This window comes from Rousettus aegyptiacus, unplaced genomic scaffold (assembly GCF_014176215.1).
Source record: "Rousettus aegyptiacus isolate mRouAeg1 unplaced genomic scaffold, mRouAeg1.p scaffold_m13_p_7, whole genome shotgun sequence".
NCBI classification, from domain to species: Eukaryota; Metazoa; Chordata; class Mammalia; order Chiroptera; family Pteropodidae; genus Rousettus; species Rousettus aegyptiacus.
In genome coordinates this window covers 31,191,204-31,203,708 of record NW_023416310.1, presented here as the reverse complement: position 1 = coordinate 31,203,708, position 12,505 = coordinate 31,191,204, and the positions used below count along the sequence as shown (strand labels likewise).

The 12,505-nt window shown below is 35.1% G+C and overlaps 1 protein-coding gene across 29 annotated transcripts in view; it reads left to right on the top strand.

Annotated features, from left to right (window-relative positions):
* The window catches only part of NRXN1 (neurexin 1), a 1,005,516-nt gene that overhangs the window by 327,306 nt on the left and 665,705 nt on the right, over positions 1-12,505 (top strand). Inside the window, exon 1 of one of the 29 annotated variants that reach the window (XM_016137098.2) lies at positions 3,162-4,077. The exons of the other annotated variants lie outside the window; for them this stretch is intronic. Coding sequence (XP_015992584.2) covers positions 3,828-4,077 — 250 coding nt within the window. The 5' untranslated portion in view covers positions 3,162-3,827. Of the gene's footprint in view, positions 1-3,161; positions 4,078-12,505 lie in introns of those variants that run through there. 29 annotated transcript variants of the gene reach the window in all.

The window sequence follows — 12,505 nt, the reverse complement described above, 5'->3', positions numbered from 1 at the left end:
TGTGTGATAATATAGTAATTCCTTGGGCCTGCTGAAGTGTGTAAAGCTGTTTGCCCTCATGCTAAGCTGTTCTGCTTTCAAAGTTTCTATATCCATCTTTTGTAATTTGTTTTTTTAAGTTCCCCTTTCTTATTAAGAGAGGAATTGCTTGTCGTTATCATCAGCGTGCCTGCTTATTGAAGCCTCTGCCATACTATAGCAACTGTTTGCTTCTGATCTGCTGTAGGCTGGAATGCCAAATAGCACAAAATTTAAAATTGTGTCAAAGATAAAGCTAATAGGTTACAAAAGAGGTTTTAAAGAACACTTCCATGTGCAAGGTGAATAAGCTTGTTTTAGCTTATACTTTATTTTCTTCCTGATTATTATCTATGTTCTTGGGAGTTTAGGGTTGTAGGATAGACACCTTTGAGATAAGTGTGATCTGTGTTCTCAGAGCAACTCAAAGTTGCCTCCTCTGTATTATCAAAGCATATCATACTTAGTAGGTCCTAAATGGCTGATGAACTAGTATACATTTGATTATATAACTATATATGTAGACATATATATATATTTAAAACTTGTTTATAAATGTGTTACTATATATGAGGCTACCTTATAAAGTATTGAGATCATTCTGCCAAAAATCATCATAATTAATATAGCTATTTAGGTTAATAAAAAATGTATATATGAGTTCTTTTAAAAATACTTGTGCATTACTAAGATTTTGTTCCTTTCTTAGACCTTAGAACATGGCATATACTATTGTATTGTGTCTTGCTAGATCCTTGGAAATATTAGCTATTAAAAATGGCATTTCATGTTAGCCTCTTGGAATGGGTTGAAGTTATCTCCTGAAAATGAAAATATTGCATGTCACCATAAATTGCTTTTGTTTTATCCTTTCTGCCTCTAGACTGACACTAAACTATAATATTATTAAATGCTAAAAAATAGTATTGCCCTACCTTTGTTCTCTTACACATGCCAACCAAGACATGACACTAACAGATTTTCTTCTCCCTTATTTAATCTTAATAAACTAGGGAAGTTTAGCAACATGATTTTGATACTGTTGCCAGCACTCTTATATTGAAAGTCAATTCTTACCTTCTTTTAAAAATTAAGAAGAAATTGGATGGTATTAAGTGAACAAGAACAATTTGAAGATGAGTTGGTTATATATTTTAAGTAAACTGGCTAACGGTTTATGGGGAGTGTGGAGATTTTCTTGGGAAAAACTATATGGTTCTTTGTAGGTAGAAAGATGAAGTCATTGTCTTCAGTTACCTGCGTTCAGTGTAGGTAACTGGGCCATATCCATACTCTCCCATGGTTCTTAGGTAGAGAGACTATATTAGAAAGGCAATTTTAGGACATGAAAAGGGAAATTTGATTAATCTAGGTGGGAATTCAAACCTGTGACCTTGGTTGTGTACAAACATACAAGTTAGCAGACCTTGTATTTATTTAATGGCTAATGATTACCACTTATTGGTTCTTGTCCTGTGTCAAGAATTGTGCTTTATACTTTATACACCATCTCATTTAATCCTTACAAAAACTTGGTCAATTGATATTTTCAGTCCCTATTTTATAAATGAGGCAGCTTGAGATTTAGAAAGATTAAATGCCCTGCCCAAGATCACACAGCTAGTAAGTGTCAGGACACAGATTTAATTACTGTGCTGATTTCCAGCCATATATATATATATATATATATCTCACTACATACAATAAGTCAAGTTTATATAAATATCATTGACTTAACATCAACCTATTTGCCTTGATTAGTTATAAAAACGTCAATACTGCCAAGTACCAATATTTATTATCATCAAATAGTTCAACAAAGCAAAACTTGTTTCCCTTTATCCTCCCAAGTTTTTATGGATTGGTGAGCTAGAGGGGAGGGGTTGAAGTTAATCAATACTAGAGTATTATGTCTCGATTAATGTTAAGTAACTTCAATTTAATTTTTTTTCCTTATCACTGTCTACTAGCATGCAAATTAATTAGTATTTACTGGAATGTTTGCAACATAAAATCTACTAATGTGTTTATTAATTCTCATGTGCCTTAGTGAAGTCAGAGTCCTTGATTCCAGGCTGTTCTTTATGGCTTAGGACCCCAGGATGCTCTTTCGCACCCACACAAACTGCCATATTTTTAGTTCCTTTTGCTTGTGTCCTCTGGGACAGGATGGTCTGGCTGTTCAGCCCCATGACTGCCTTGACTCACAAAACATGAGCATAAGACTCAAACCATAAATTCTTTTGTTTCTTGGAAAAGTTAGTTTTCATTATTTTTGTTTGCTTTTGTTTTTGTTTTTGTTAAAGAGGTTAAGGCCATTTCATTTCCCCTTGGTCTAGTCTTCGGAGCAAGTAATCTATGCTTCATAGGCATTGGAAAGATTGCTGCTGATAAAAAAAAAGTGGAGAGCAGCACAGTTTTTGCTTTTTTTTTTTTTTTTTTTTTTGCTGTAGTTATTGTTTCATGCACTTAAAATATAGCAGACAATGTAAAGACCAATTGCCCGGAGAGACCAACTTCACTGCTTTTTAACTTCTAGGCTGTAAGCTGATGAAAAAGCCCCTTGGGTTTGCCATAAGCAGTGATAAAGAAGCACAGATATACATAAAGATAGACAATAGAATGTTCTTTTTAATAACCTGTTATTATTGCAATATTAGCAAATTAAGTGCTATAAGATGTACTAACCTGCATTCTAAGGCAGGTCTCAATGTTCTATTGGGAGATAACTAAGAGTATCATTTTACCAAAAATGTCGTCCAGTGATTTAAGAATTAGATAGCAAAGCTTTGAATTCAGGCAGATTATCTTTTTTGCCCAAGGCATGCTTAGTTTTTTGGGTTTTTTTTGGTTGTCGTTAATTTATTTTTAGCTAAAGTCACTCAAAAAGGAAATCCTTTTCGTGTTTCAAACTAATTTATTTGCTAATTTCTTCTATGCCAAAAAGATTTCTATCTCATAAAGGTCATGTAATATCTTTCATAATGTTCTACAGGTTATTACTCTAAAAATGGAAAAATTTTGTGTCTTCCATATCTCAAGAAAGACAGTTGAGAGGATCTCGTCATTTTTTTTCATTCATATATGACATATCAACTTTATAACAAAATTTCTCTTTAGTTTTATATCTATAGTCTATTTTCTTGACTTCTGAAGGAAAAAAATTACCTATTAATTTTTTTTTTTTTCAAATTTTAAGGCTAAGTTACATCAGAATGTAATCCGTCGTGGTTCTCTATAGGATCGTTACAATGGCTTGGGTGATGTATTTGACATACACTTTAAACTATATACATATATGTGTATTTTTTATTTTATCCAGACATCAGGTACATTATATTTGTGTATATTTGTATTTATGTACGTTATATTTATGAACTATTTATATATTTAAAAGATGTGACATTAATATTTCCTAAATTAAAGTATAAGCAAAACCCATTTATGGGTTTCTTGAGGTGATGTTTAGAGGCAGCGTAGTTTATAGGGCAGGATGTTAAACAACAAACAAAAGTCCTGATGCTAACGTTACCGTTTGGGGGTGATTTGAACTCCAGCGTTGCCCCAGCAGCATGGGGTGGGGGAATAACAACACAGAAGTGCAATTAGTATTTTTAAGTTGGTAAACTTAGGCAACAATACAAAAGAAATAAAAATGAGCACACATAGTAAAGTTGGAAAACTCAAGACGGGTAAAAGGAGTGGAGTGGCCTCAGAGAAGGCCTGGATCTAAAGCGGTAGAGTCTCCCGCGGGAAGATGCCGCTGGGAAGGAGCGTATGGACAAAATGGCCGCGTGTCTGAGACAAAGATGGGAAGGGGTGGGAAAGGAAAAGAATCAACCTTGGGCGAGGGAGACTATGTGGTGCGGCTTCCAGGCACGGAGAACCACCCCTTCGCCGGCATCGGAGAAGAGAGCCCGGGGCGTGGCTTTCCGGCAAGGAGAGCCCTTTCCGGAGGGAAAGGCCGCCCCTTCGAGCGGGAGAAGAACTTAGGACCACGGGTGAAGAAATCAGGGAGGAATTTAAGACTACGAGTGAAGAGAGCAACTGAAATTTCAGGTAGAGAAACTGGTTAGAGCTGAATTTGAGTCTAGGAAAAAGCGCGTCTGTGCGCCCTTCGAAGGGCACGCGCCGCGCCCTGCCGCGCTCTCAGCCCCGCCCCGCGCCGCCATTGTTTTCTCGGCCGGAAGCGGGTGTCATCAGCACGTGCCCGAGAGCGCTGCCCGCCGAGCCCAGTTCCCTGCGCGGGAGAAATGGAGGTTAATTCAGCCTTGGAGGACAAGACTGAAAAGTAAGAGTCACCGCCGGTAAAAACCGTGCGCTGGTGGACTTCTTTTCCGCCACACACAGGGAAAGGTTTGTGTGGAGCGGCTTTTAGTCCTCCCCCCAACCCCCAACGTGTAGGAGGTGAATGAAATACAGATCCTGGTTCTAGCACCTCGCAAGCCTTAGCAGACTGCAAAGGGTGTTTATGCATTTGGGAGGGAGATGCCAAGGAGCTCCCCCAAACTCAGGAGAAAATGAGAGACGCTTCAGAGAAAGACGTGGTCTGAAATATAGAAATGAAAGTAGGTATAGATGGGTTTCCAGCTTAGAGAGTGAAGCCTGGATACTCATGAGGATATTGGGACATGCACCAAAATGTTACTCTTTGGGGTTGACTTGAACTCCCGCGTCGCCCCCAGCAACATGGGAGTGGTAATAACAGTGAAGTGCAATTAGCATTTTCCCTGGGTTCTTCCTCATTGAGGCAGCAAAGAATTACAAGTCAGCGAGATTTAGAAAAAATAAGATTTAGTAAAGTACTTTTTAGGAGACGGGCCACGCTAAAGAAGGCTGTAGCCCTGTGGAATTTGGTAGGTAAAAGGACGTTTCAAGTGAGGAGCGAGTTTTCAGCAAACTGGGCTGTAACAGCACAGAAGTGGGAAGGTCTGTATTATAGTAGGGCCGCAATGTGTGGTTACAAAGGCGTTCCTAGGTGATTGGCAGGTGAGGGTGCTTTGACATTTAACGGCTATATAGCACTGCCTAGTGCCTGTGTGCTTACCCAGAACTCAGTTTGTTATAATTAGATTCATGAACTTCCAGGCATAAATATGGTATTACAATGTTGGTATAATGAGGCTGAGGCTGTGGGCAGGTTAGGGTAGTTCCTTATGCAAAGGCATCTCTGGCTGGATTTAACCAACTATAAGTTCATGGCCCCCATCTTTTGTCTCCCAGGATGCAGGAGGGTTCTTTAACTACCAATGAGGTGTTTTTTGGGCAGTCTCTGAGCTGGCCGTCGGTTCCTTTGTTCTCCTGTTGCTAATGTTTGACTATCTACCTACGCTAATACCAACCATATAACTCAGGGAAAATTAGTTAAAATTTATAAGGTGCACTTTTTTCATAGACATTGTTTTCTCAGTAAAATGAAGATAATTTTATTTACCTTTTTAAAAATTTTTCATTAGGCTCATATAAGAGCAAATAAAGAATTTATTTCACAGTATTTTACTGTCGATTCTTAATCGGTAATGAATAATCCCAAATCATCTATAATTGACTTTGAAACATGTATGTGAGTTTTACTGTAGTGTATTTAGGGAGTTTGTAATATTTCAGAGTGCTGAAACTGCACTAAAATCTTGAAGAGCTAAAACATTTTTAGCTTTTCTTCTTTGCCTATATAATTTAACCTTTTTCTCTTCCTCTATGCTAAAAACATATCATGTCTTGTTCTTCGATTCTCTGTGAGCTAATTGTCTACTGGCTTGGTTGTGCTCACCTAAATGAGGGAGGACTTCAATCCCTGCCCCACACTCAGTTTTCCTGACGGGTTGTCTCTTCATGCTCAGACAGTATCCCATCATCTTTAGTTCTTACTTGGTATCCATTGCTGTCTTTCCATTATTGTTCTCCTTGGGAATCCGTTCTTCTACATCCTCTTCACCAAGTGACACATTTTGGAGATGAAAAAGTCAATGTAGCACTGTGCCAATTCATACCAAGCATCTGTCTGCACATCCCCCAAGAAATACCACAGTCTGGGCTCCAGAGTGGCACCATACCTTATAACAAGTAGATATGTCTCTGTGTGGCTCATAGTCTCACACATTCCATTTTGAATCACTCAGCTCTATGCCTTGAGCAGCTAAAAGCAGTAAAATGGGCCTCATGAATTCCAATCTGCTCACCTAAACTGGGCCTCATGAATTCTAGTCTGCTCACTTCAGTCATCCTGCTCTATTCTTTGTCTCTGCCTCTACTACCTTGATTTTCTTTTGCCTTTCCTAATTATTTTTTTATCATCATCATCATCATCTTCTCATACATACCATACAGTACTAAGTTGGAACTTAGTACTAAGTGAAAGAGAAGGTAATATTCAGTGCAGTAGCATATACTCAGAAAGGAATTACTGTTATATAATTTTTGCACTTTCCATGATAGTTGCACTGCATTTTTACAAGGATGTCATTTAGAATAATAGGATACTTTCTAAGGCTTTTCAATAACAAACTATGAAATTTATCTGAATTCTATAAAGAACTTTTTTGCATGTGAAATATAATTTAAATTGTAATGCGGGCTTGCGTATTCATGTTATATTAATCCAAACAATGCTTGATCATAATGTGCTGATGAACTTGCCCCACAAATATGTCCTATCAAACAAAACACCAGATGCAATGCTTAGAATGGTGACCTGATAAAATTAGATTCACTGGGCAGAAAAGAATATTGAATACTTTAAATAAATGTCATCAGCAGTTGGGAGGATGAAAGCAAATTGCCCCGATAATATCTCAGACCCTTACCCATTTCACAGTTTTTAAAAAATATTTTGAGTACTAAAGAAGATGGTAGAATTTTTTTAAAAATGAAGGAAAATTTAATATTCTTGACCAAGGCTTATAGAATACACCTTCCTATTAGCCATGATTCAGAATGATTCTTGAGGTGGCATTTAAAAGTGGAAGGTGATTTGTACAAATACCAGAGGTAACTTTCATAATATTGTATGTAATACACCTCTTGTGCTTGAAGCAAAGGTGGGCTTGAGAATGGAAGTGCAGGAGAGGAAAACTTTTTTTTCTTATGTTGACCTAAGAAGGGGAATGCCCGTTTATAATTTTGTCTTTGGGCTTTCTTCCATGGAGGTTTTGATGGCTAGATATCAAGATTAAACAAAGAAACAATCATCTTTTGTATGTGCTCAGAGAATACATTTCCAGAAGTCCAGTCCAGTTACTCAGACAGTTGAGCTAAAAAAAATATAATCAATTAATTCAGTGAAAAGTTCTCCAAACCAATTGAATTAACTAAATTGATTGTCTGTGTGACTGAATTAGGCCAGTAAATTTAGTCAAAACCATAGTCTTTGTAACTGAGTGCAAACACAAAAACCTTGAGTTGGCAAAAGAGATTGAAATAACAGTAATTTCTTAGAGAGTGTCAGGAAGTAGGAAGGCCAATTTAAGACTTGTATCCTTAAGTTACAATACAACTAACTTATTCCACAGGCTTTCAATAGCCTGCACATAGGCATTGCCAAAGTTAAATTTTGGAAGAGAGTATTAATTATATGTTGGCTGTTGAAAACTCTTTGAAATTCTGACCATGAGACTCTTCCCAGAACTAGAACAAAAAGCGTTGTGAAAATGTCCCAAATGGGCAGTTCTCTGTGCTTTTTCCTGCCTAGAATATACTATTTCTAAAAGTGCAGATTTTTATCAAGAGGATTTTAAAAAGACAAGACTGAAGGAGATACCTGAGCTATCATTCCTCTTTGTGGCTTATACAGTTCACGTGTCCTGGGTAGCAAAGGCCTGCCCGGTGAAAACGGTGGTGGATCTACCTTCTGGTCTCCAAAACAAGCTCTTATTTTAGTTACTCTTGCCACTTCATGGTCTTTAACATCTGGTATCAAATAATGATTAGATGTTTTCACATGTAATTCTAGAATTAATGCTTAATGAATGAATGAATGAACGAATAAATTATGACGGATTTAGAATGGCTTCCTGTTTCCTCTTTACTTCACAAAGCTTATTTTGTTTTTAAATCCTCAATACATAGCCTAAATGCTCCAGGCCAAATTGAACTTTTCCATTTTGAAACCCTTTAGCACTTGCATATCCTCACCAATTAGTTATTAATTGGTATGATAATACTATTATTATTAGCGCTAACACAGAATGGTTAACATGTGCATGGCACTGCCTTAAACACATTGCATGTATTTTCTCTCTAATTCTTATAAAAACTAGTGAAGTAGATAAATTTATCATCACATTGTATAGATGAGAAAGTAATTTGCCCAATATCACATTGCTGGTAACTAGCAGAACTGAGAATCAAGCCCAGTCTATACTAAGACTTCCTTCTTTATCCTGCACAGTGCCCTTGATAGAGCTAACCACAGTACAAGTCGCTAGCACATACTTATCGATGATTAATATTCTTAGCTAATATACTTCTTTTCACTTTTATTATTCTGATGATAGTTCATAAATTTCAGATTTCTCAAAGAATGGTATGACTAAGTTCAACAACTATAGTGTATTCGTGCCATGTTAATTTTAAACTGGAGTAAGGACAAAAATGATTCATGATTTAATTGGTTAGTTTTTGAGATGATATATAAATGTTGTTTATTTACATCACTTTAAAATAGATTCAGTTAACATATTTCACTGTTGTCCTAAAAAGAATCTTCTAGTTTATCATCATTTCACCAGCCAAATGCAAATAGTTATTTTTTCCTAATTATGCTGCTTATTTATATAGACAAGTCAAATCTAGTTGTTTTTCTCTTGCAGACCAAATTTAAATTATGTTTTACAAAAGCAGTGGTAGTCTAACACAACAAGTCAAGTCATTCTGGAAATCTGTCTGTTTCTGTTATTGACTAGTAGCCCAAAATATGTGAGCAGCCTGTTAGAAGCAAATAGTATTGCAAATCAACTTAAAAATCTATTGATTCCCAAAATAGCATTTATTGTTTATAGGATTTTGGGGCTATTTGATTTACTTCTTCCATAACTAGTCTTTTTCACTTCAAATTCAGCACATCTAAAATTTAACTCATTATCTTTGCTGCAAAGTATATCCTTCCTTTTTCCTTGTGTTAACTGGGCCTCCATTCATTCAAGGCAAGAACCTGTGAGCCATTCTCAACTTTTACCTCTCTCGCATCTCCATGTATAAGTGTGCACAAAATTCTACTCCAAAATGCTCTTTAGTTTCTTCCCACTTCTCCACGTCCTTACTATGGCCTCACCTACCACTTCTCACCTAAATAATTGCAGTTGTCTCCCAGCTGACCTCCATGACTCCTATTTTGCCTCTCTTCCATTTTTCATGCTTAGTAAAACTCAATATGATTATTTTACTCCCATTTTAAAAATCATCCCACATATCCCCATTGCCTAAGAATAAACACCAAAGTTATGGCAGAACAGAAGAGGCCTCCTTGATTTATCCTTGGCCTGCCTAAGTCATCTACTGGGCTTTCCTTCTGTCCTTTACTATCCCCAACCTCTACCCCATCTTCCAGCTATCCAGACTACCCGGCAGTTCTTTACCAGTGCCTTCCTATTTTTGGCCTTTATGCTTTCATTCAAGCTGTATTCTGTAAAGAGATTGCCCTTCCCTCCATTCTACCTCTTCCCTCCCAGACCACATCTTTCAAGAGTTCCTTACTCTTCTCAAGTTCCACTATACTTTGTACACATCTTTCTTAAGGTTTTATTACTAGTCATTTATCTGCCTGTCTTTTCTACTAGTTGGCAGCTTTTGAAGATGCTGTTCTACGTCTTCCTTATAACTCTTTACACCCTACCTAAAATAGACCCTGATAAGTAGTGTTGAACCAGAGTTTAATGGATGGGTCTATTTCTTCTTCAATGCTAGTATTTTCCAACAGATTACTTTTTCTATAAAATAATTTTGCTACTTACTTTTCTGAGGCATCCTAATAATCTCACCCACCCAGCCATGATTTCTATACTGTTTAGTGTAAACATTTTTCAGGGGCAAGCTTGAACATTATCTTTCCCTTTATTTTACATAGAATGGAAAAGGGATCTCAGTGTGTTTTTACATTCATTTCTACCTGAAGAAATATTGTACTATAGGCATTGCTATATAGTATACCCCAGAGGCACTAAAATATTTTGCGAATATTTGCAGAAAAACTAATACTTCAAACATTTCTTGTAAATATGTTTTGAAAGCATCATCATTTCTAAACTAATAAATTGCAATTAACAATGTATCTGGATAATCTGGTCTATAATAGAAATGTACTTTAAACGTCTAATCTCAGAGATAAATAGGCAGGCGAGAGCTGAGAGCTGGCATACTTTCTAAACTACGGTACTGTACTCTTAATTTTAATTACTGTCACTCTACTTTGTTAAGAACTTCTTTTAAAAGTCATGTTGTTTGCTCTTCCTGCCTTCTTTGTAACATGCAAATATATATAGGTTAAAGGAATACCAATTAAGTAAGCAGTCCATTTGTCAGTTTAATAAACTAGCACCAAATAATGACTGTATTATATTAGATTTGATCTAAATGTGTTATTTCGCAAATATAAAAAATGCTTGAATTACAAATGCATAGTGATGCTTACAAAAGCATGTTTGATTTAATAGGTAATTTTTCACAAGGGATCTTCCATTTCAGGGGACTTCATGAAAAAGTTTCCCTGAAGGTAACTATCTAAACTATATTTAGTAAATTTAAATAATAGTCAAATCAATTTCCTAATAAATACCATATAAAGGATTTTATTAATAACAAAATAGGAAAATTCAACTGAATATTGTTTTGGCTTCACGTAGTGACATTTTCTAAAACCCTATTAGGCAAACTATTGATATTCACATTTTACTCAAAAGAACTGAAATGAAGGGGAAAACAAAACTTCAGAATGGATTATTTTAATACTGATTTTCCAACTTTTTGATCTTAAGACCTCTACAATGAATCGTGTGTTCCTCCTCTAGGGATTTAAGTTCAATTTAACATTGCGTGTCAGGTTCAACAAACTTAGGACTATGCATGACCACAACAGTTAAAGACTAATGGGGTGGTTCTTTGTTGAATAACAAAAGTATAGCCACATTTTAATAAAATAACTGTTTAGATTAATATGAGCAATTACACTTCACTTAAAAAATAAACAAAAATATAATTTACAAGAAATTTTCATTGGACCGACTTTGAATTATATGTATTTAACAATAGTAATTGAAGGTAAAGCAGTCAATAAGAAAACTTTAAGCTGCTCTTTGAAAAGTCAAATTATTTAAATTCTTATGGTTTGCTATGCATAGTCAATAAAGATTAATGGCTATTATAGCAATTATGGTTATACATGTTTTCAAAATTAATCGATCAGTAAGTATTATAGATTATAATGAAATTTGTTCTCATTGATTTCTGCATGTAATTTATATATTAGGAGTTAAGTTGAATATTTAAAATTTGACTAGAGAGTTGAAAACTAAAAATAATCAGGTAAAATCTAAGAGCAGTAGAAGATACACAAAGAGAGGTTTCAATCCTAATAAGAAGATCTGTTGTCTTTTTTAGTTTAGTTCTCTCTGTTATGAAAATGGATGAAAAATTCTTATTGTCCTCAAGTTTTATTGTACTTATAGCTATCATATGCTACTGGCAGCTTAAATTTTGTTAGTTTAACACAATAGCAAAAAACCACAAAATTGATGGTTAAAAGATGATTCTGAATTAGGAAAGCTGCACTTCAACCATTTGTTTTTATACTTAAAATCTTAACATATTGAAATACAAAAGCTTTTCCTCAAGACCAGCATGCTTTCTTACACAACAAAGTATACTATAGGTTTTTACTGTTGATAATATGTATATAATTAACAAGATGTGTGTGAAATAAACAAAAATTGATTTATGTGACTTGAGGCATAGTGAATATTTAGTAAATTTGGTGTAATGAATATTTATCATTAAGAGAATTAAATGATTTAAAAGTAATAACATGGATACTATAACATCAGGAGGAGTATAAGATATCATTTCACTTTGTTCAGCAACAAATTTTAGCTATCAATATGGGAAAAATATTGTGTATTGTTTTCTGTGTGAGTAGCCAAATAAGTTAAAAACTGAAAGAATCTATTAAGTTCCTTGTATAATATGCAGAATATAAAGTATTATTAATCTTTTCTATTTTTACTTGGTTTCTATAGCAACTTAAAAAATACTCAAGAGAAATTTACCAACATTTGTTTGCATTGTCAGGGAAGAAAAAAGAAGAAAAATAAATCAAAGATATATAGCAATCAGGTTTTTTAAAGATATGTTGTATTTATACATTCTGAATTATAAAAAAATACTATTAAAGCGGATAAGATCCGTAGATTGATGCTAAAATTAGTTGGCAAAAATTTAAGAGAAAAATAATGTTTACAGTCTCAAAATACATCCCCCAGGGTATTTATTAACTACAAAG